We start from the raw sequence: 25,610 nt of genomic DNA on the forward strand, positions 1-25,610 counted from the left end.
ATCACAGCCGTGTGCGTCACTTGTTAGTGTCCCCTGTTGCGTTGAGAACAATTGCATCGCTATTTCTGAATTATGCTTGTTTTGTTTGTGTTGCTTCCCTGTTTTTATACCTGATTAAACAGACAGGCGTGCATGTTATTTATTGAAGCCCTAGTGCAACAACATGGAGGTTATGCACTATTTAATCTATACAGCACTATCTTTCCATTACAACTAATTAGATAGAATACTGTAAAGAATCAAAACAATGCCTTGGTTATCAGGTACACAATTTAGACGTGAGCTCTTGTCAATAACAAGAGTGGGACTTAATTACAGAGCGTGTAATTTGAGTTTTGGAAGAGCGCCCAGATCCCACTCCTGTGTCACTGCACTCACTATTAAACAAAACCCATAGGTGGTAGCATGTCCAGACAAGACTGAAAACTGCTGTCGTAATACAAAAGCTCTGCACTTTTCATGTTTCAATTAGACATTTGACTCTATATATTTAGCTGACTATTGTAATCTGCATGTGACTACAAATTGCATTCCTGCTGATCACACAACAACTCAGCAAATAAAGCCCCCACTCACTGGTGTTTGTGGATGACAGCGTTGAAGAGCTTGCCGTCCCTCCAGCTGGTGGTGAAGTTGTCACAGCGGATGTTCTGGTAGCCGTCCGTCATCCTCTGGGACCAGAGCAGCAGCTTCTCCTTGGCCGTCATGTCCTCTGACGGGCCATTGATCTGAATATCTGAGATCTAAAATATATAGATAATACATTGTCAGGAGGGTGGATCACTTGTCAATAATCCATATTGGAGTAATGTGGAGGAAATGAGTTAGTGGAAACCATAAGATGCTGAACAGATTCACCAGACACCCATTGTTAATTTTCAACGATGTTAATGTCTTCATTAGTCCTAATTGCCATCTGTATAACAAGATAACTTTATATTTGTGGTAGGTATTAAGGGGAAGGGGTTTTTATTATTCTTTTTTTTTGTATGTATTGCCTTTCAAATTATCCTCCTCTAACATATCTGACCTGAAAATATTTATTTCAATTAGAAATAATCTTTTTTTTTTTTTAAATCTTAGTTAGCGCTTTCTATGCAACCATGTCTTTAACGCATAATAGACATACTTATGTGATTATTATTATTAATGTATTATGCATTATCATTTGATTATTATTATTATTATTATTATGTAGTCATTGTTTGCTTTTAGTAAAGTTCTACAAAAGTGCAATTATTATACTCTATCATTTATGTCAGTATGTGATCAGCAGTTATAAATTATTATTACATTTATCCTAACATGCTTTATAATGGATAGTGTTTATTGTTATAAAGCATCATGAATATGTATGACTACTTAGCTACATATATATACGTCACTATATGCTGATTATAATACATTAATAGAACGTTTATAAGGAATAATAGAGAAGCCATTTAGAACGTGCTTTAGGGGAAGAAATGGTGTTGTGTCATATTTCGGAGTTTTTGTTTACCTGCTTCAAAAAGCACGTCAGCTATATACAACACATGTCTACGATCTGATAAAGGATTAGAGTTACTTTAATATCAAATCTTCTCTCCACTTTTGTTTACCTCAGATCGTACTAAATCCTATTATCTGTCTAAATTAAATTCTCTGAGGATAATCACATTGTGGGATTTCAAACTACGTTACACGAGGAAAGGGGAATTTTCCACTCCCTTTTGATCTCTATGACTCACCGTAGCCAACACCCGGCTATTTTCCTCTTGATTCTATCAACGGATAAAGACTCCGGGAACATTGCTCATAATGTAATACAATGGCACCTTCACCAGAGCACCCCTCACACCCCTCACCCCCCTCACCACCAATGCCTCCTTTATTTCCCATGATAAAGGCAATCAGAATCATCTGATATAAAAAGGTGTGGTCCAGCATATTAAAAGGCTGATGCCAGGGGAATTCTGCTTGGCATACACAGGAAAAGGCCTGGTTATACAGTAAGGGGTATGTTTGGGAGTATAGCATGAAATCAAGTACACTCCTGACACACCCTCCTCTTGGGATCTAGCGGGAAAGTGACTCATACTAACACACCCTGATGGTGTTTTATTACTTTAGACTGTTGCCAATTTCATGAATACTTCAACAATTGGAAAGATACGGTAATTATACTGTTTTTTCAATTGGAGAATTTCCCTTTTAAGATACATTTCGAAGAGCAGACTCCATTCTGATTGGTTCCCGGTAGATGGGGAAACAGCAGCTGACAGGCGTTGATCCCAGAGATAGAGAGGGATAATAAAATATAACACAAAACTGACAGAAGAGGAGACCTGGAAGTGGAGAATGATGGTCCATATTAGGCCCAGGGTCAGCTTGGGGTTCCCATCTGCGATGTCGTCGTTTCTGATGTTAACCAGCTTGACCTGAGAAAAAGAAAACAAGGTGATACTCACGTGAAAACATAATGAGTTGTCTTGTGTCATGCTATTGGAAGTGTTTGGTCGTGTTTAGGGTATTGATTTATGTGCCATACCTGTCTGTGTCTGAGGAAGTCCAGTGCTATCTGTACATTCTGCAGTTTGTGGAATCGCATGCGACCCTTTTCCCTGGGCTGAGAGAAGAGAACAAAAAATAGTCAGTCGCATGAAAGACGTTGAGTTGAACCACTTGGTATACTGATGGTGTCGGAGAACGAAAGGTTTTACGGACAGAGAAATAAATGGGAAGGAAAACTGAAAATAAGACATTTAACAGGAAGGACAAATGTAAAATTCTTCTAAACAAATAATTCAGGTGGGTCAGTGTTGTGATTTAATCAAACATGTGTGCATTCTATTTAATTTGAACTGATACTGTGTTTAACACGTATAGGGAAAAAAGTATAATGTTGGATTTATAAACCTTTTTGAATATTTATTACAGCAGCATAATTATAGCTTCCACTGATTCATAGTTTTGTATTATTCAAGTCAGCTGACTGCAAGCTTATCTTAGCTTTTTTTCATTTGAACTTCTGATATAAATCAGGAAAGTAATGATAGTTATCAGAGCAAACAAATACAAACACTGCTATGCAAAACAAAGTATTGTTTTTTATCCAGCTGCTACATGCTAAAAGCAAGCCTGTGAATGACAGAAAGAAAAAAGGCAACAAAACAGTTGAATCGCCATGAAGGAGGTCCAGATACCATGCACAGCCAGATCACTGAGGAAGCGCGGATGAGTTATAATAAGAAGAAGAGACAACAAGGATGTCTACTATAAGTTATCAACCCACTCACCAACCGAGCGCTCCTGCCCACGTCTTTCTCCCTCGGCTAGCCCCAGCAAGAGCAGTGCAAAGAGAGGAGGCCAGGCGGCAAAGATCAGCACACACAGAGGAAGGTTATAAGAAGGAAAGGAGGAAGAGAAGGAGTAGAGAAGGAACATCAGAAAGAAGTATAGTTCACACACACACACAGGCCAAGGTGGGGTTAATGTGTCAAGGGCCAGGCTATGGAAGCGTTCAGAAGATGAGCAGAGGCGGTGGACGCAGCAATGATGACTTCAGCAAAGAAGCTTCTGTACACATCTGAGCCCGAGGGTAATCAAATAAATAAAGTATCCAGTGGCTGACTTTGAAATGAGCCTTGAGTGTCAGTCTTAAGATTTGAGTTGTAAACTGTCGTTCCACTGCATGGCACTTCTCAACCTAACTTAAAAAAAGTTCTGATGTTAAATAGATTGCATTTATATAACGCCTATCCAGTATGTGTGACCTCTCAAAGCACTTTTGGTGCCACCTAGTTAGGGAAACTAACATTCATACAAAATCACACACGGTTGGCCAATGGAAGCAATTTTGGGTTAACTATCTTGCCCAAGCACACATCAACGTGTTGACTTTGGCAGCTAAGAATTCAACAAAGGGACATTCCGATTGGTCAACAGCAGTTCTACCTCCTGAGCCACAGCCACCCAATAGCAAAATAGTTCCTGGTACTTTTTTTAGTATTACCACAATAAAGGTCCCAATTAAGCTGTGCCGATACTAACATATGGATTAGTAACACTGCTGCCCACTGATTGGTCAGAAAGAACAGTCATTAGTGCGACACACGACATCCTCTAGACACCTGAATAGAAAGCAACCACAATTTCTCTATTTACTTGGAACCAGATTATAAAAGATAGCAGCAGGCAACAATGTGGCAGTGTATTGTAGACGCAGGAGCTGCTGTAAGTAAGGACAGTCTTTGTTCTGGTAGGTTCGGTTGGGGTTAAGCCTTTGAGTGACACCTTGGCTGCGATTGGTTACAATTTGTTGCCACAGGGATGATATTCCAGGTTGGCTGCACATAAGTACTCTTTATGTAATTAGACTGGGTTAGGTGTTGGTTGGAGGATGGTTGAGGTTAAAGAAGCAGCCAAGCTTCAGTGTCTTTGTTGCTTCCAGCCAAGGTCAGAATGCGGACATCATGGCGGATACTCACCAGCGTGTCCCCGGAGAGGACCTCCAGCAGGGAGATCAGGTTATGTCCATCTCGAAGGTCTTCATACAGGTCTGTCACATGACGCTGCGACTGCAGGGGAAACAAAAACAGTGTCACAAGGATTCAAGATGCAAACAAAAAGAAATACCCAAATTACCCATATAGTTTAAAAAGGAAAGCTTTTCAGGAATACCAGCTGGTACATTTGTTTAAATACTCAATGAAGACGAACACAATATTAGCACTTTATTTAGATTGTCTTCTATCCAAACAACATTCTGGTTCTTTTACAAAGTTGGTTGTTGATGGCCGAATTTATGTCAAATATGATGAAAGAAATCAATTTAAAGGATTGCTTCATCCCGATAAAGACAACTATTGTATCTACACCTCACCCCTTCAATCCAATTCTCATTTATCTTATTTTATGCTAACTACTTTCTGAAAAGTCTCACTAAAACCATACTTCCACATGAAGACTTTGGCAAGCGCGCTACTCATGCAAGTCTGTACAGGTTTTAAATAGTAAGGTTTTAGTGGAAATTCATTTGTTTGGGAATTAGGGAACATACAACTTGATCAATGAGACTTGGATTATAAAGAAAGTTGTGTGTTGATAATCTAAGAGGTGTTGCCCCCATTCAATTCAAATGATCAAGTTTGGGGATTTTTTCTTTCTACTGGAACCATGCGAGACCAATTTAAGGTAACACAGGGTGAGTAATTGATACCAAATGATAATTGTGTGGATGCAGTATTTTTTGTTAACATTTTCAGATATAATAAAAGTGCTTTATATTGATTATTTAAGTGCTACCCAGCTGTGTTATATACGGTGTATGCAGTGCTCAGAGTGTTCTCTCCACTAGTACAGTTCTACACAGGTCAGGAATGCATAGCCCTGAGCAGCCAAGCCTGACTACTACTGCCAATGCTAAATGTCAGCTGTCATCCTTGAAAAGTGATAGATGGCCATGTGTAAAACCCAGATAAGTGGGGTAAAAAGTGCACTGGTGACCCAAAAATCATCATAAACACAAACAAGACAAGGTAACTTAATGGATATATGCATTCACTTTTCATAGAACTAAGGTGTGGTGTACTTGCAACCAGAAAACAGATTTTAATAAAAGAGAGGGTTGGGAAAACATGTGAGGTTGGTCTCCATGCAAAGTCCCCATGACCAGACATTTATAACAGTCCAGGTTCGATCATGCCAGTACCTACCTCTGCCCTCTGATGCTTCGTGAAGAGGACAGCAGATGGATGAGCAATGGAGAAAGGGAAAGATTTGAAACAAAGGAGGAGAGAAGAGGAGAAGAAATAAATGACAATGAAATGACGAGCATTTGTTTGGACGAAATGTGAATTTATCTGATTAAGACGCTATTAGACAGGAAGATTTAACACTTTGTATTAGTTATATGACCAGATTGAGTTTGGCATCTGTAATGCAAGTGTGTTTGGTCATGTGCGTGAAGAAGGCGTCGGCCCTCAAATGGAATGAAAGCACATTTCTCATGCAAGTTTCAACAGTGTCCAATTTCTCTTGGCAACAGTTTCAACACAGTTATCCAAACCTTACATATGATCCTCCTTTTTGTGAAGGTAACCAACAGTGCCACCACTAGGGGTCACCGTCTACACATTGAAAACATTCTCAAGATGTGATCATATGTGGTTTGATCACATTGAATACTGAACTGTAATAGAAATATTTATATTCTTGAGTTCTTAGTTTCACAATTATATAAATTAGGACATTTTGGGAGTGTAAGCCATATTGCTTCCAAAACGTCTTTAAAACTATTGTAAAGGTGTGTATTTCACTAACTTTGTCTATTTCTGCCTCCTCAACTCTGAAAAAGCTAGCATTAGATAATGTATTATTTTAATATTTTGACCTGGAATTTCAGAAAACTTGTTAAAGCAAACAATACTTGTCCTAATAAGGGTAAGTAAAAACGGGACATTTCTTTCAGTTGAAGATTTTGACACTATTCAACTGTAGTGTCGTGCAAAATGTAATAATACATATATTTAAATGCCCTATTCTTAGAATGAAAAACAAATTCTCTTATTATTATTTAATTATGTTAGTAATGAACTGGGGAGGTTTCAAAGCGATGTATATAAACTATTTACGTCTTTAACTCTCTAGTGTTTCCCCCCGTCATGTGTGTACTCAAGTGTCGTCTATCGTCACCCCTCAATTACTTGAGACTCCATGTGACCCGCCCCACTGTTACAGCTGAAAGGAAGGTGTTGTGCTACAAATTACCCTGTCAGAGTTAAAATGAGCTGTCCTGTAAACTATTCAAGGTGATAATCATTAGCACACATAGTTTACAGCCCCCCCCCCCCCTCCAAAAAAAAAACACGACTGTGATCCTCTGTCTGCAGACAGAACACTTAACATGCCTCGGTTACGTCATCTTGTGCAACCCCTCTAAACCCTTCAAAATGATCCACAGGTTTTTTGTCTAAGTAAATGTTAGAAATCTGCTTGAAAACAGAGGTGTGTTCTGCTGCTGGTGTGACGTCCCACAGCATAACAAGATTTACAGGGTAAGGGAAACCACTCAGAGGCCCTTTATGGATGCACCCCACCTATAGTCATGCCCCTGTCAAACCAACCGTAAAGCCATTAAATCCGTTTAACCTTAGAGGAGCGTCGGTTCATGTTCAACCAAGGAGTTAACACTTTCCTAACCAACTCTTTTTTTTTTTTAATCTGTTGCACTTCTTAGTTAAAAGTTACATTTTTGACAAGAATATTGAAGTGCTAAACTTTGTGAAACACAAGCAATGGTCTGCTCATGTAGTATGGATTTGTTTTATATATATGAAAACAACAATGTTGATGTTAATACTTGGGCAACTTCCCAACAGAGATCAACAGAGCTGCATTGAAAGCTTGGTGGAAAAATAATGACAAACTTTTTTGATAATCAATAAGCGATAACGTTTCTTTTAAGCAAAAAAGGTAAACAAATCTGTTTCCAGACTCTCAAATAGGACAATTCCTTACATTTTGGTTTTGGACTTATAAATCAAGACATTTAAAGACATCACCTTGGACTTTGAATTGTTTTTGGCCTACTTTTCGCTATTTTATTAATCGTCAAACTACTTAATAGTTTCAGCCTATATTTCCCACGCTTCAATGCGTGCCTGTCATTTAAGGCCGGATATTACGCAGGTAGCCAAACAGACCCAGAAGTCTGTGCAGCACATGTGCTACCGTTGGCCTTACCCACCGCTGGCTCCGGGCCCATACCAGAATTTGCCTTTACAGAAGAAGCTAAGTGAGTCCAGATGTCTGTGACTCACCCTCCAAAATGCACAGTTAAGAGAAAAAAGAGGGGGGTCAACAGTGTGTTCTCAAACTGTGGTAGCTAAAGAAAATAGCACTGCACACTCATGGAAAGGAAAACACTCTTTGTGCTTATTTTTCCCTATTAAAAAAACACAATGAATGGCCCTGTGTCTGTAATACACAAATAATGTGGAAGCAGGGCTTTTAATGCATTGCTGCCAACAGGAGTTTCCTGGAAGAAAAGTGGCACAAGTGAGGATATTTATACTTCTCTGTGGGAGGGGTATTGTGTTCCGGGGGGTCATTTTTCACTCCTAATGAGAATTCTCAGAGTGAAGAATACGGCCTGTTTGACTTTACCCCATCCTGACCTGTTTACTTCTATGAAAGATTGATGCATTGGAGGGCTTTCAGGTCTAGTTATAGACTTGGGAGTGAGGTAGGTGAGAGTGGACGACCGCTGATGGACGGTTTACACAGGCGGTCAGCTGGTGACAGACTGGACTTCTGGTAAGCCTCCCCATCACAGCGCACTATAGAGGCCGAGTGTGAGACGATAAATGACCAGCTAATGTGTGTTTATGTGAGAGGGGGAAGAGGTGTTGGAAATAACTTTCACTTTTGTTTACAATTTGCAAAGTGGGAGATGGATTGCATTTTAGATAATTATGGCCTGTCACTTAATTTACACCATGACATAACATTGTATTCTGGTAATTTAATGAGACACCTACGGTAGCCCTGGGAGGCTAGTGTTTTTCTTCTTTTTATTTTCTGGTGATCTAAGTCTACATTTTTTTCTACGTCTGATGAAAATAGTTTTCTCTCCTGTGTTTATGACTTAAGAACAGGTGTTCTTCTGAAACATATTTTGCCAGGAGGTTCATTTTACATTAATTGTTTCCGGTTTTATTTGTGAAGCAGGTGGGGAAAAAAGTTGTGCAAGGTGAGATAAAGTGTTTTGTATGCTTAATGTTCCATGGTATTTTCTCATAATTAAAAAAATGTGGTTTATAGAAAATACGTTTTGGCAAGTTAATACAAAAAGAAAATGTGGATATGTTTGTTGTTGTAATACTCATGTTGTCCAAAGGAGGTGCACCACTACACAATGTTCAAAATAAGATTCCAATTATGTTTTTTATTTTTTACTTTATACAAAAGATTTATATAATGTGCTTTACAAGTAAAGTAACATTATTGTTATGTCTTGTTTTGGCTAGAAAAAAACATATTTTTTTAGTAGTTTAGTAGAACAGGGGATAGTGGTGCACTTTAGCCTCTTGTGGCCAAAAAAGGGTTACAACAACATTGCCAAAAAAAAAACATCTGACGCCAAAACCTTTTTTTTCACCTGTTTTCCCCAATGTTAAACACAAGAGAAAACATTTTCTTCAGACTTAAAAAATGTATCATAAGCTAGCTTATTTTCCATCATTACTTCTAACCAGATCTAAAACTGAAGTGATACACAATATTAATAATACATCTATGTTATTCTGTTAGAGGTTCTCAGGTCCTTTTACTGAAGGAAGGTGTGACAAGGGCCAATGAAGAACCCAATGAAGAACCCAATGAGGAACATTTATGGGAGTATCTGAATCACAGAGAGTATAAACAAATAATTGTTTTCCCTTTTGGTAATATTGAGAGATAGGCCCTTTGTGGCAGAGGTCTAGGTCTCCAATGTCCCTTCCCGTTTTGTGCATAGTGTGACTTGTCTGCGTTAAAATAAAAATGTAGCATGACATTGTAGGCCTTTAAAGTACCATAAGAAACAGCAACAATCAGGAACAGGTCTTACCTTTATCAAGTGCTTGTTGACCCATTTAGTGAACGTCTTTTTCTGTACTCGATCTCGTTCATCTGCAAAATAGACAAACCATCGTTAATCATCAGACATTTAAGAAAACATTTAAAAGCAGGTGCTAAGGTTTTGTTGCAACTCAAAAAGAACAGCAAATGATGGATGTACAGCTCATGCATGTGACATAGCATCAGCAAAGGAAATCCCTAAAATGCCAGACTTGTTTGATTTCTGTAGGACAGAAAAGGATTCATCACTGGGTGAAAATATGTGTCCTGACTGTGCATGCCTGATACTGATTCAGACCACATCAGAGAACATTCATCGTGGGAAGATGAGCCGCTATTGTAATAGCATTGTCGCGTCTCGCTTTATGACACTGCTGCCGACTGTGCTCTTGGGCAGAAAACTTAATTAAAGGATTCCATCTTATGGGCCAAAATATTATTGAGGTCCGAAGATCTCTGCAAAATGATCCCAAGACTTGGCATAACTATTAGAGAGTGCAATTTTCAAACAAGAAACAACAAGACCTTGGCAAGGAGCACACCTACTAAGACAATAAACCTGCACACGCCCATGTTGCCATTGGAGATCAGTCAAAAACCACAAGGTGTGGCACCACTTATTATGAACAGACTGTATGGCTTAGTCTGTTTTCAGCCATGCGAACTAAATCTGCAATTATTTAATAGACAAACAATAATACAAATCACCATTTTTTCTGAAAATCAATTAAAGAAATTGCGGAAAATGCTGCTTTCAGAGGTTAAAAAAATTGGAAATGTCCTTTTTATGTTTTAATTATATAAAGAGAACAGCTTTGAGTTTTGGATTGACAAAACAAGATTTTTGAAGACATCAACTTGGACTGTATAAACCTTTGACAAACGTTTTAACTACTTTCTGACATCCTGCAAATCAAACGATAAATCAATTATTCTGAAACAGATTATCTGTTGCTTCCCTAATGTGTTTTTACTGACATATCCACCTTAACTGACTCGCATAGCAAATAATTTCATTCACATCCGGCCGTAATAAAGTATGAATGCCAACACAAAGTCCTCTGTCTTATCAGTTTGAAAGGAGCCAGATAACTCATAGAGACACACCCAGCTATGAAAAGCAAAGAGCTGTGATTCAACCAAATCGGCGCCCAGAAGCTACGTTTGCTTTCTCAGGAGGGTGTTAGCAACCACTTGTGCAAATCTGTTATGGGACTATGTTTCCATGGAAACCATACATAGACACAGCAGACCTTTAACCTCCTCATTTATCATTCAAACCAATAGGGGGGGGGGGGGGGGGGGGGTGCTTTACTATGTGGTCCTACTTCCTGCCAAAGGGTGAAATGTTACCCAGAGTGGAAGCGTTATGATTGGCTACACACACTCAGAGCAGGCCGAAGACAAAGTGGTTTCCCAGAGGAGTTGCACCTTGACCTGTTGCGTCCCTGCAGTCTGTTCACACCACGTTACCCAATCCTGTTCTGTTCGTGGACTCGTTGCTTTTTGTAGCTGAAGGCCATGTGAGGTTATAGTGGCTGAACTTCATGTATCAAATGTCAACACACAAACAGGTTTCACTGATGTGTGGAGCTTATATTCCAAAACAGCAAAAAGGTAATCACCAGTAGTGGAAAGTACTAGGTACATTTATTTAGATACTGCACTCAAGAACAGTTTAAGGTACTTGGGTATTTCCATTTTATGCTGCTTTGTATTTTGATATAATTATTAGTACTTTTTACTGACTTGATTTCAGTTACGAGTTACTTTGCGGATTAAGATTTTACAATCAAAATATATGATTAACCTATAATACAATATGATCAAATATTAGCATTAACATAAAACTATTCTGATAGTGTTACTTTTTTTTTAAAACCCCGATTCCGGACACTATTTAACATTTGACAAAAGTTATTAGGCTGGTAAGAGGAAACACACAATAACCATGTCTGATTTAAAGTGTGTTAAAGACTGTATACAGTACCAATGCATGTTAAAACAAGACATTCATAGGGGGGAAAAAGAGGAACGGATTAATGCAACAAAAAAAGGAAGACATCATTCATTCTTACACACCAGTTATCCTGGATACATCACAACTACAGGCAAATAGACTGTAGCTTTGCTGACTCAATCAACCCAAAACACATGTACTGTATGCTACACAACAATAAGTGTGAATGGGCTTTGCTGACCAATATGAAAAGAGGAAGCTGCTGATGCATTAGAAAAGGGGAGTATCTTTTAAGTCACAGAGTTGAGAACCACTGGACAGTACAGTCCAATCAGAAAATAAACTTATGTCTGTCATGTTAATTGTTAGATTGCTAGAATAATCTGAAACCATCCAAACACACGTGTGACATCACCAAACCAACCATTGCATTTCAAATCAGACAGATAGACTTACTGATGTATATAACACTGCATTATACAAATCACTAACCAGTCAGCACTCATTATATTGAAGTCTTCAAGCTCTTTAAGCTTGTCCAACGCTTTAATGACATTAAACTCTCTTCATTCCTCTTCGTGGAAAAACCCTTAATTCGTGCCCAGCGGCATCCCGCACATGCAAGATCAAATGGATCAAGATCAAGACTTGGAGTCAAGCTATTTTCCGTACACTTTTACCTTTCCTGCCGTCCGTTGCCTTCAGCATCCCCTGGTAATACCCCTCCTCTGAGGACGTCCTCTCTCTGTCCATGCCATCAGAGGAGACATTCCTGTACCTCTGCTGCTGAGAGTTCATTGTCACCGTTTGTCAGAATAAAAATCCTTAAAAATTAAAAATATCCTTGGCGAAGTTTCCCCCCCTTGATATCAACTGCTTCTCTGGCGTCTATCTGTCCCCCTGGCCCGTCAGAGCAATCCTGTGGCCACAATCCACTCCCACAAACCTATGATTTCCCTCGCCTTCAAACTCCTCACTCCCTGTTTGGGTTTGCCCGTCTCTTTCCTCCTTAAGTTTTTTTTTTCCCTCTCTCCCTCTCCTCTCTTCTCCCGCTCACTCTATTCCTTTCCTAGGATATGGTGCCTGTGGGCTATGAAGTCTGGGCCTGTCCTTGTGTGTGATGAGCGAGTGTGTATTTAGTGGTGCTAGTGTTCTGAGGACGGGGTGGGCGGGGCTCCGAACACACCCCTTCCTCGTGCAGCTTCGCAGAGAGGCGAGGTGTGGTAACCTGCATGTGCTATCACATAATCTAAGAGAACACACACAAGTTGAGTCAGTAGGGATTGTAAAAAAATCATTAAAAAGGTGTGTGCAGATCTTTTCTCTACTTTATACACTGAATTGAACTTCAATGAGCAACTTACAATGTATGCCTAAAGGTAGTTATCCAACAAGAGCCCAAAAAACACCAAGGTTAAAAGTTTCACTCATTTATAGCCAAAAGCTCACGAACACACGTCCTCAGGGTCATTACTTATTCACTGCATTCCTCTGACATTTAACATGAGTTACTCACTGTGATGAAAACAGGAAGAGAGAAGATGTGGAGGAGATACACTGGGAAGGGCTGCTAGTGATGCATGACCACACCCTGAACACCAAGGAGTCTCTGAGATATACAGCAGTTTATAACTCTGTTTGAGCATGATCTTTCTACTAAATCAACACACCCATTGAAGCACCATGACTGTGATTCATTGTTGCAATGCCTTTCTAGTTTATAACATCTGTTGGCCTTAGATGACCGTTGTTGACCAACTTTAATGACCGTTTTGGATACAATGTTTTTGTCCAGCCATTTCTCAGCGGAACTTCACTTCCGGGTCTCTAATCCTAACAAATGGGAAAACATCAAGTGCTTCACTTCCTGTTATCCATTAGATGTTGCCAAGGAAGTGCAAGCAGATGGTGTTTAGAACAGTACAGTACAACGTGCATTACTTATATACACACAGATGTTTTTCTCAAAGAAAAAGCATATTTCTAAGATCACATCCTTGAAACCACATCATTTCGCACAAGTGATATATTTGCATTAAGAAGAAATAGAAGTTTTGACTACTTAATAAGTTATTAAAGGTCCCATGTCATGGCCATTTCTACTGATCATAATTCCATTGTTGAGGTATACTAGAATAGATTTATATTGTTCAATGTTCCAAAATCACATTGGTTTCTCATACAGCATCTCTGTATAGTATGTGTATTCACTCTCTGTCCTAAACGGCTTGTTGGAGCTCCTGCCCCCCCCTCCCTGTGAGCCCACTGTGCTCTGATGAGTCCACCACCGTTACAGCGGAACATCAGTGATTATGTGTTACAATGGCGTTTGTTAGCAACCAGAAAATGACACCAGCAATGACAAACAGATGAGAATGCTGCGTGGGGTCTGGGTGCCGTGTTGGCGGCACGTTGCGGGGCTCGCTGCTGGAGCGGACAGTGTGAGCTGGCTTGCTGCGTGGGGTCTGCGGGATGGCGGGACACGGCGAAGCCCGGCCCGAGCTCGGCCCGAGCACACACACACACACACCCGCAGCCTGGCTGTGGGTCTGTGTGTGTGCTCGGACCTCGGGCCTCGCCGTGTCCCGCTGTCTCAGGCTGAGTCCAGCCTGAGAAATCCGCGGAGCTGCAGCTGAGAAAAATAAGGCTGGCTGAGTGTGTGTGTGTGAGGAGCTCCGCGGATTGGTCCATTTGGATCGTCGTTACGTCACTTGGTTCCCGGAAGAAAAAAATGGAAAAAGAAAATCTCCAACTAGGCGTTCTGGGGCAGCATAGACACCTCTTTTCTGTGTTAGAGTTTTACTCGCTACAGGGTGTACGTTGAGGGTTTGTGACTCTGCAGACCGTTTACATGCATAAAAAGCTACATACTGTAACACACAAGGGGACGGGTAATAACCAGAAAAGCATGACATGGGACCTTTAAATTCAAATGACAAGAAGGTATTTTGGCAGTTTGATCAGCCACATTTCTGTTAAAGCAACCCCAAGTATCTTTTGTTAGACTGCACACCTGCAGCAACAAGTTAAAAAAATGTAGCGCAAGACAAGCACAGGTAAAACAGTATGTAAAATGACTCATTGATTTTAGATTAAAACAGCAAATGTATGGATAAAGTGAGCTTAAATGAGCTAAAATTAGCCACCAAAAGCTTGGCTGTAGCAGCATGGTACATTTTCATTGCTAATGAGGCACTTGTCTTTTGTAAAAGAAGATTGTGTTATTTTAAAAGTTATTCGTCTACAAAGTTTTACAAGAGTTTGGGGCCTTTACGCTAAGTCTTTCCATAATGGTCCCCTATATGACTTATACAGTACATGTTGACAGCTAGGCTTTAGGGCAAGGTGTGTTCTACTTCTACCAAATACTGCCCCCCACCACTAGTGATATCATTTCCTCAGGCATCCAAAACCATTTTTGCTAGCAGTGGCTGGGTGTTGAACATGACCTGTATGAACATGAAGGCACTTGGGTGTATGAGAGTGTTGACTCATATCAAGCCACGTTAGCACATTTTGAAGACACACCTTTATAGCTCCATTCAATGTCTAGGCAAGTTAAGGAATTAAGGAGTGGTATGTGGGTAGGCAATTAATTCAGGAAAAAGGAAAGGAGTCAAAGCAAATACAAAACATAATGGAACGAAAAGAAAAGCATTCATTTATCCCTACATCCTGAATTTATACGTGGGGCAATTTGATCCAAATAATTGTAGCATATCAGGATTTGAAGAATGAGAACAGCAACAGTCTAAAGGGATTCTCTAACACAGTGTAAATTAGGGTATCATGTAATTGAATCAAACATAATACCAATGGTTTTCCAGGTTACCTGAGATGTGGAAGCAACAGTACACAGTAACTGAGAACTCAGTGACGTTTGGGTGGTTGAACATGTTCTGACACCTACCAGAGCTGGATTTCTAAACATCATGGGAAACACTAGAAGGGGACCCAAGTTGGACGGATGCAGAAATGTGGAACATCTTATTCATGAGATATTTCCACCCAAAATGAGACATATCATTAAGGTCTCAACATGCTTATTACACTGCCTCCTCATCTGGCTTCATCAAAACCAGATGGGGCTTTTTATATGAGCGGAGAGAGTGCTTAGTGAAAGTACGAGTAGAACGTTTTTTTCTTCTTAATTACAAGTTGAAGCATTGAGGATATTTCATGATGGAAGTGACAGGGAAATTGGGTTTGTTGATCTTGCAATACTTTGAGGACATTTGGACTGATACAATGGACTGAATTTGCTGATTCAACATGCATTACTGCTCAATAGGATTGTTCAGATGAAGGTTGGGTTTGGGAACTTGTAGCATTGTTTTATGGAGCCTTATGCTCCATATCCCCCACTCTATAGACACATTGGTTTGTCTGTTCATACTTTGCTAGCTATAGCAATGTTAGTTGGTTGCTAATCAATCCAAAAGTCTATCAGGTAACGCTTTTCTATCAGTCTGATACGTTGGTTTAATACAGAATTCACCCATTTGTTTGTGGACTATGGTTTTGAAGCCTTGAGTTTTGCCACACAAACAAAACCCTAAACAGAGAGGGTTTAGGCTAACAAAATGTTGCAATAACTTGTATGAACTCAAAATACATATGAATGTACATGAAAATGTGTGTTTTTAATCATACATTTTTTTAATGACATGATTTCCATCAACTTGTTTATTACCATTATTGTAGTAAAGGTACAGTAAGAGAACATCTTAAAACAAATAATAGAACTTTCACAAATAATAGGGATCTGGCTAAAACAAATCTAAAATCAATAAGCTTTAACTCTTTAACTTTATCCTTTGGCATCAATGTGTTTACATGAAACCACAGCTGAAAAAAGCACACCGAGTTGTGCAACAGTATGCCTCTAATACCTACAAACACATGGTTGAGCTTGAACCACATGCATCTAGTGGGAGTCCATTCCCACACAAAGCAAACAGATTACAGGATAAAAGAACTCTGAGAATATGTCATTATGGTTTTTGAACGTGCTGAAATGAAGAGCAATTTCAAGAGTTTGCACAGAGGGAGCATGGACAACACCTCCCATTGTAGAGGATGATAAAGAGTATTTGCTCTACCCATCTTCTTCATTTTTCTACCCTTTCTTAAACCCCTTAGTCTTTCATATTTACTTCAGGTGAAAGTGGGAGCATTTTACTGCAGCATGGAGCCGCCACACCCCACAGGGGAAAGGAATGTTGATCAAACCAGGAGCTGTTTCAACACACCCTGAATTATCACTTCAGTTGTTCAGTAAAGTGCAGGAGGAGGAGGAGGAGGAGGAGGAGGAGGAGGAGGAGGAGGAGGCAAGCCCGGATAGCTGCCACCTAAATCACGGTTTATGGCGGATCAGATTTCTGCTTAGCATACAAAGCCAGCCAAGCAAATAAAAACACAGCCTTACAAGATGTAGGGACTGGGAGAGATCCTTGACTGGTCCTTCTGAAGAAGATCAAAAGTAGTATTATGTGCTCAGTATATGACTCAAACACTGTCGCATGTCATGCACCAATCTTAAAAAAAATAGGAGGTGCATCTTAATATTTTTCACGCCAAATTGGTTTAACTGATAGGAAACACATTGAATGAATTCAATTGAACGTGCATGATTATATGATGTTGAATGGTTTTCTTTATAACGCAACATCGTATTTTATAACCTCTTCATACTAAAAATAACAATATTTGTCTCTGAAAAGTAGAACAGTGTAAGCAGAAAGTACCTCAACATAGCACTGCATTAGGTACTTTGTTGAATCCCACCACTGCTGTACCATTGATACCATCATAACTTCAGAAAGTAGTTACTACTGACGTCCTATCACTCTCTAAAGTAACATTGGTCTGCAATGTAGATGTTTTGAATATTTCTCTTATCCTATTCATCCTAACATTTCTTACTGTAGATAAGACTTCACCCTATCAGTGTTTACATCCTGCGTTTAAAGTTGTGCATAAAGATAATGCTGCCCATTATGACCATGTCATATATTTTTTAGCTACTCATTTATAAAAAGACCAAAAATGAGGTTAGAGCCTAGAAATAACTGATACTGTAGGTATCTATTGCTCATGGCTGATAATAATACAAATAAGTGTATTACCTTTAGTTTAGAGGATAAGAAAGGTTAAGTTGGAGAGAGAAAAGATGGATGATTCATTATTCCATACATTTGACCAATTCAAATCTCACTTTTGTTAAAACCCTGCTCATAAAACAGCTCTGACAATTCAAATGTTCATTATTTTCTAGTACAGTACATTCAAAAAAACGATTGTCTTCCTCAATCTTAGTGTCTGTTATGCAATTGTCGCCAAACTGTCAATAATTGATCGGCTATAGCTTTGTTTTCAGAAATGTGCATTATAATGTACATTTACCATTATCAGACGTTATGTTTTTGGCCAAAATAAAGTATACTTGTATCCTAGTTTTTTTTTTATAATTTGACATCAAGGATTGATGATTGGGAAGCTGATTGACTTCCTGAAATTAAACCTTGAAAGGCAGCCTGTTTTTCAGTCAAGCAAAGCTATGCACTGAGGCAATGTTATTAAATATAAATGTGTTAAATTAGCCGTGTTAAGTTCATCTTCTTTAGAGGGAAAAGAAAAAAACGTTTTTTCATTCATATTTGACATATTTATAATTTTAAGATGTTGACATTTGGATAAATAATGTAGATGTATGCTTATCGTGCTAACACAAAAGTCCCTAAACATTTAATCTATTCACAGCCATGAGTGAGTCATATCTGTGCCATGATGCATCGTCCAGTTTTAATCCAAAATGATCTCCAGCCTGTCAGCAGACATCAGATAATGTTGTCAGAATTAGATCCAATGATGAAGCTGCAGACCCAGTTTAACCCAGACTCAACAGGCCTCAGGATTAGATCCGCGGCAGCTGAGATTTAAAAATAGCTGCGCTCTGAGCTTCAGAAAGGTCCGCGGAAAGCACATCTGGTATAAAGTTGGTCGCTAATGTGTAAAGTTGTGGATTCGAATGCAACAGGGCAATGGGGAAATAGCTGATGTAGTTTTAATGGCACAGAGGATAACATGTAAATGGCATGTAGCTCCCTCTGCAGGTCACTTGGCTTAGAACAGAGATTACAGTCAATTGAACTTTAATATGCCCAAAGGTACATTTAAGAGTGAGTCATTTAAAAGAGTAAACTGTTTTCTTTTAATAAGGGCAGAGGATGTAACAAAATCTTAGCAGTTTACAAAGTGGGCTGCCTGAATAAAGTGTAAGTAGGCAAATGGAGGTTTTAAGACCATACTGTGTGTTTTCAGAGATGATCAAATAAATCAAATTGCCAAAATTATTTTGACCACCATGTTGTTTTGCCTGCTTCACTTCATAGTGAAAAATACTACAGACTCAAAACATGTAATAACCATGCTGATGATCATGATCAAACTATTAACAATTGAGTTGTCAATACAGTTTCTGTAATTTACTTATCAATAACTTAAAGGTGGGGTATGTAATTTATTTCAGAAACACTTTTTGTTATATTCCATGGAATGCTCTTAACATCCCGATAGCAATGAATACATTAAATGCTGTGACAATAAATACATAAAAAAAATGTAACCTGTGGAAGCCGTAGTACTGTAAAAAGCACGACCAATCATCTGAGCCGGCCCGGCTAAAGTAACTGGATGGCCTACCTGCCTGTCAGCCTTCCATCTGTGCACAAACTTATCTCGTGCCCTCATTGGTCATGTGCGCGTTCGTGTGTGTTGGAGGAGGGGCTCTGTAAGGAAGTGGGTGATTTTCTCCGGTTGTGTATTTTCAAATTCTAGCGATCTCGAGCTGGTTTCTCCAAAATTATCTACCCCACCTTTAAGTGTTTTAGCTCCACACCAAACAAAATGAATCAATAAATCGATGATAAGTTAAAGCAACATTTATATGTTCTCTTTAGAAGATGTCAATAAATGTTGGTACTGAATTTAAGAAGATAAATAATCTGTGTCACTAACAACAGTGAACATTGTGCTGCTTCAAAACCTTTAAAACTGACGGACGGAATTGTCTCAAACTGTTAGAATAAACTATTAGGAATATAAAACCTTATGATTAACTGATATTGTAGGTTCCTCTTTTCTTTTATCTTCTATTAATTCAATATTTTGTCATGTGGTAATTCCAAGTAACCATCTAAATGTGGAAAAATTTCCATGACAACAGCTCAAGAAACATACAAAAGCATGTGCGGTGGTAGCTGTGACTGACTCTTACTCATGGCTGTATTTTTAGACCCACAGACAGATGAGTCTCCCCATAACTGAGTGATTTGAAGTGGAAAGGAAAACTCCGTCGTCCAGCCAACAGATCACTGTACCAATATCAGAAAGGAATACAAGGTTTTCACCACTAGATGGAGTCAGATCATAACCACTCCCAAACTTGTTTCATGTTACATTACTGCTGCAACTATAGAGCAATAAACTATGAACAAATACTTACTAATTTTGACTGACAAATACATTGTTTTCTCCCAATATATACTATAGTAATCTAAATAAGAAAAAAGTAAAAAAGACTCTGTTTAAAAATAAAACTCATACATAGAAACTAAATATAAGGTAGTCAGGATATTCATTAAAATGTACCTAAAGGTATAGAATGCAGAAAACACATTTCAGAAACTGGACTACTAATATACTAAAATTATGTATCAAGTAAAGTTATTGGTTACATTACCCCACTGCTATTCCATTGATACTATCATAACTTAAGAAAGTTATTTTTAACACACTGATATCAGTCTTTAAGTAAACATTATAGAATTCTGACATATAGATTGTTTCATATTTCTCCTATATTATCCCCATCCTAACATTTCTGAGATAAAACTGGTCACTATCGGTGTTTACATCCTGTAGCTTATCTAAAGGAATGCATTCCTTAGAAAATACTCACACTTTTTATTATCTCTAGACATGTTACCACTCCTCAGAGCTTGACAGTTCTGATAGTTACGTTGCCTCCCCCATCATAACTCAAGGGTACCAAAGTGCTAATTCATGGTTGTGATGGATGCATTGCGTGAGATTTATCTTCACTTTCCTCTGATGTTGATATGGAATTTTGTTTTTACAGCAGCAACTTGAGGCACATTCTTTTTGCATTTGCTCTCTATTACACAACTTTCAAAGGACAAAAGCTTTATGGATGTGTTTATCACTTAGGACCCAACCACAACATCTTTATTGTCTTCAGTCTTCTGTGTCACTGCTTTTCTTAACCCATTTTCTTTAATAATGTGTTTACTGAAATACTAGAATAAGACAAAGTATATTCACAAAAAACTGCCAAGTTTCTCTGTGCAGGGCTCTGGTAGTAACAACCATGTGGTCTCCTCAACAAACTGACCCCCATTGGCCCCCACCCAGTCCATACACTACTACATCAGGTCCCTGCACTCACCTGCACAACACCTTACTGTACAGATATCAAGATCAACCTTTATAATCTAAATATCTGCTTCTTTCTCCATATGAGCCCATCTCTTACAGATAATTCCCTCGCTCATGACCCCATAACCCTGCAATTGTGAGCAAGACCACCCAGTAGCCCCCTGTGATCCAAACATACCGCTCCAGCTGGAGTGAGGGGAGTTACAAAGGAAACAGGAAGCACTTTCTGAAAAATGAGAGCCGTACTGGTGGCCATGCAGCGCTACTCTTTGATGGGCAAAACCAAAGATAATCGACAATTCAACATTATCTTCACATCATATCTGCCTATATCCTCTTCCTGTTTGTACATTTATTGTAAAAAAAAATATTCTGAATATGTTTGAGTCCAATAAAACCAACAATCTATACTGTAAACCCTGACTTCTAAGATCAAGTAATGATTGTATGTGTGGTCAAAGGAGCAGTCTTCTCAAGTCAACTTGAGCATGTGACAATTTACAACAGGGCACAGCTGAGATCTTCCTAGGTTGCTTTTGAAAGAGAAAGTGACGTAAATATGCTGTGTTCTCTTTTGTACCGGATGCTGTCTGATCATTTTACAGTACATGTTGCAATGACCACCATCACTCACTGAACAGCATTTTTGGATGAATTGCTTCAACGATTATTTTAAGACTGCACCAATTGAGCCTGAAATTAAATGTAATTGCTATCCTATCCGCGTTAATGGATATAGCTGCAATTAAAACATTACATTTGAGAAATTCACTATGTTGATAGCAAACAAAAAAGAAAACCTGCCTGAAAAGAATCAGGTAAAACTGAAGTGCTGTCTCAAATGTCTGTCCGTTTTAATATTATTGAGTCAACCTTATTCAGTTGTTTTAAGTGTTATCTTAGTCACACTAGACACATAAGGAAGCACTTTGCCTCATGTAAGATGTACAATTAAAGGAAGTAGTAAATGACTACATTGACATTTAAGGAAATCAAGTCTTTAATTTCTTTGGGAGAGCCAGATAAGAAGAGCGATAAGACTCTCCTCTCTGTCCGGTCAATAGGAATCTACTGCCAGCAACCTGTTTGTTAGCTTAGCTTAACATAAAGACAGGGCATAACAGCTAGCCCTTAACTCCCAAGTTAACAAAAACAGAACATTTTTACATTTATCGTATTTGTATAATCCATTCTGCATTTTCCAGAGGAACATGTGCAGGTACATTATTTAGCCAGCCACAAAAAATGCTGGCCAAGTTTTTGTTTCCATTGGACAGTGCAAGGCTAGCTGTTTCACCTTTGTTCCAGTCTGTATGCTAACCTAAGCTAACCGGCTGTACTGTAGCTTCATGTTGAACTGACAGATATGAGAGTGGTGTTAATCTTTTGCTATCTCCCTCTTAGCAAGAAAGTGAATCAATACATTTCCCAAAATGTCAAACTATTGCTTTAATTTTAGATAAATGTTTGGAAATGTTTGTACCAAAACTGTACTGAAGTCAGAAATCCGTGCCAGCAATAACTGAACAGAAGTAACAAATTGTTCCCAAAGGAAAACTGTACTGAGGCAGGGCCTGAAGAAATACTGAGTCATGAAAAATGACTCAGGACACTTTAAACATAACTGCAATCAAACTTTGTTTATTTGACTTAGAACTGATGTTTTCTGTAGTACATGAATTACTATAACTGCAAAGAGGGACCCCCTTCATAAAGTAACACCAAGATACATCAGCATCAGCTCTTTAGGTAAACTGCTGATGTCATGGTATACTAAATGAGTCAAGGAGAGCTGGGAAATCCCTGATTGAGGTCACAAGGGGTATAAATAAAGGACCAGCAAAGGAACAGTTATGTTTCTACGGTCCCAATGCAGCTCATAAATAAAGCTCCAAATGAATGTATGTGCTCCATTTGTCTTTTTGTCTCATCAGGGTCTGTTAACTACTCCCTTAGGACATACGAAGTGTATCCACAGCCCCTTTGGGTTTCTTCAAACCCCTGAGACATAAGGTCCCTGTTTATGTTATGACTCATGCCCATTCGTTCTCCAGCGGCAGTCATAGTGGTGTAGGCGATCGAGTCCTGGAAAAAAATGCACACACGCACGCACACATTTGATGGTGTTGCTCAATTGCTCCAGAGTCGGAGTTATGACTGTTTCCAGGAAAAATGCCTGCTTTTCCACAATCCAGGCCAACAGCAGTGGCAGAGCTCAACCACCACAGCCCAAACAGCTCAGTGTGCCACTTACATTCATCTATAAAAGAGTTTGTTTGGCAATGTGTGTGATTAAATGGCACTTGTGAAATCATTCTAAAAAAGGAGTTGACACCTTTTCAAACCTTAGCTCCCGTATAAGAGAAAATAAATGTGAGCCTACTTTAAACTACAGGAACATTTGGAAGATACTGGTAGTGGCCTGCCATGCTGGTAATGTATCAGGCCTTTCCTACACCCAGGACATGGTTGAACCATACACTCAAGCATGTGCATCAGCTTGCTACTCCCTCACGAGTGTGACCCAGGATGCCCCTCAACAAAAAAAGAACTTCTCACAACTTACAGTAGAAAGGTTGTATCCCTGAAAGATAATATACTTACAGGGCTTTGTATTCTCATAGTTGTACTTATTCTAAATTGCTTTGGATAAAAGCATTAGGTGGAAGAATCGGAATGTAAAATAATGTGATTAAAAATGTAAAGTAGTATGCTAGTATCCACCCCCTGATTCGGTTCTTCTCAAAATATTGATGGACTGTTACTTGGTCCATTCATGTTCACCAAGTTCCATGGAATCCGAGAAAATCGTTTTTAGTGATTCTAATGAAAACCAAACTAACCAACCGACAATTCAACCAACAAAACGTCCTTGGCAGCCGTCATCAAATAGCCTACTGTTCAAACTTGTTATGCTGAGAATACCGGTTATGATTAATTCCCAGAGACAAATTATGCAAATCGATGTACCGTCCCATTAATACAGTAGCTTGGGAAGAGACCTAGGGCATAATTTCCTTAAGAAGTTAAGTCGGATAGGATGTCGCTGCAACACTACAATTGTAGCAAGTGTGAGATCTGCTTTGGTATGTCCCACTGGCGCAGTCTGAGGATAGGAAAACAAACATATAGGAAGGGTCAAAGTTCAGCAAGTGAATGCTAAGTGTTGTACCTTGCGGTTGGCACAGTATTTACAGTCGACGTCAGCCATGTCCCCTTCCTCGTGACCTGCCAGCTGACCTCATTCCAACATGGTCAGAGATCCGTGTTCCCACCTTTTGCACGCAAAGCACAGTGTGGGGGGCATCTGACGAGAAACTGAAGCAACACTAGGGTGGCAACAGCTAGCTAAGCTGAGGAGCTAACTAGAGGAAAGAGTTTTTTTATCTAGCATAATGGATGCCAATGAAAAAGGGGACAGCTAAGAACATAAAGCCCGATGACAAGCCTTATCTAAAAAACATGGATCACCAGAGACGGCAGCTGCATTTAAACCTTCAGTACTCAGGACGATACAACATTTGCAGATAGAACATAATGTCAGGGTCATGTAAACAACAGTAAATAATCAAATGAGCTAATGGTGATATATCATTGGTCATATCAAGGGGTTTTAATATTGACATTTAATGACAAATTTATCAGAACGCCATTTCAAAATGCAAAGCTTCCAATCCTAAATCAGCCCGGATCATATGATTGCCTGAACATTTCACGGACAGACTGTCAAATGTCCCTAAACGATTTATTGTTTATCTACCTTTTATTTCTCCATGGTTAAACCAAGATAAAGTCATCAAAGTGCCGTTGAACAGACACATTGATATATGTCTTTTGTTAGAATGTCAGTTCCATGGTCTTAAGCCAGAACACAAACGCTAATCTGTTTTGATCAATAGCCAAACTTGACAAAACAGGTTTGGGAGGGACCTAGTACGGCATTGTTACAGAGTAAGTGACCTGAGTTCTGCTCATTTTAACCACGACTGTTTTTTATCAATGTACTGTGACATGTCAGACTGTCAATCTAATGTCACTCCTCCAATGCTGGCTGAGCGTAATGAGGGCCAGTCTCTTTGCAAGTAAGGATAGACAGAAAATGGCACGTAAAGGACTGGTGGCACCTTCAACAGGTCAGAGTGGGCAACGGCTGACAGGTCTTTAGGTTGCACATGAACGTGACTAAAGTCCAGGGTAAACATGTGATATATGAAGATGTGTGAGACCTTGTGGAGTTAGAGATATGACCTTTATACAGTAGGTCAAAGGATCAATTATTATAAAAAAAACATTGGGCTAAAGATAATTAGCCCTGAGATTGATTATGCTTACAAATGTAATGGGTTCTTTCCACCTTTCAACCAAGTTTCTTGAAGTCAGGCCAGTAGTTTATCCTTTTGACCAAACAGGCAAACCAACCAACCAACAGAAAATCCGACCAACATACCAGAACCAAACAACCAACCAATTCACCAAACCTAATAGGACATAATCAAAATGATAAATGTGCAAAAATATACCCTAAACCTAAAATTGCTAACATAGTATCTGAAGGTAAACTTAACCTCCAACGAGGAAGAAATAAATC

General features: G+C 39.1%; 1 protein-coding gene across 1 annotated transcript in view; it reads right to left on the bottom strand.

The window, feature by feature from the left end:
• The window catches only part of LOC117480184 (plectin-like), a 71,135-nt gene that overhangs the window by 34,684 nt on the left and 10,841 nt on the right, over positions 1 to 25,610 (bottom strand). Inside the window, 5 exon segments of the mRNA XM_034127397.1 lie at positions 577 to 743; positions 2,328 to 2,420; positions 2,531 to 2,608; positions 4,470 to 4,559; positions 9,593 to 9,654. Coding sequence (XP_033983288.1) covers positions 577 to 743; positions 2,328 to 2,420; positions 2,531 to 2,608; positions 4,470 to 4,559; positions 9,593 to 9,654 — 490 coding nt within the window.

This window comes from Trematomus bernacchii, unplaced genomic scaffold (assembly GCF_902827165.1).
Source record: "Trematomus bernacchii unplaced genomic scaffold, fTreBer1.1, whole genome shotgun sequence".
Lineage (NCBI taxonomy): Eukaryota > Metazoa > Chordata > Actinopteri > Perciformes > Nototheniidae > Trematomus > Trematomus bernacchii.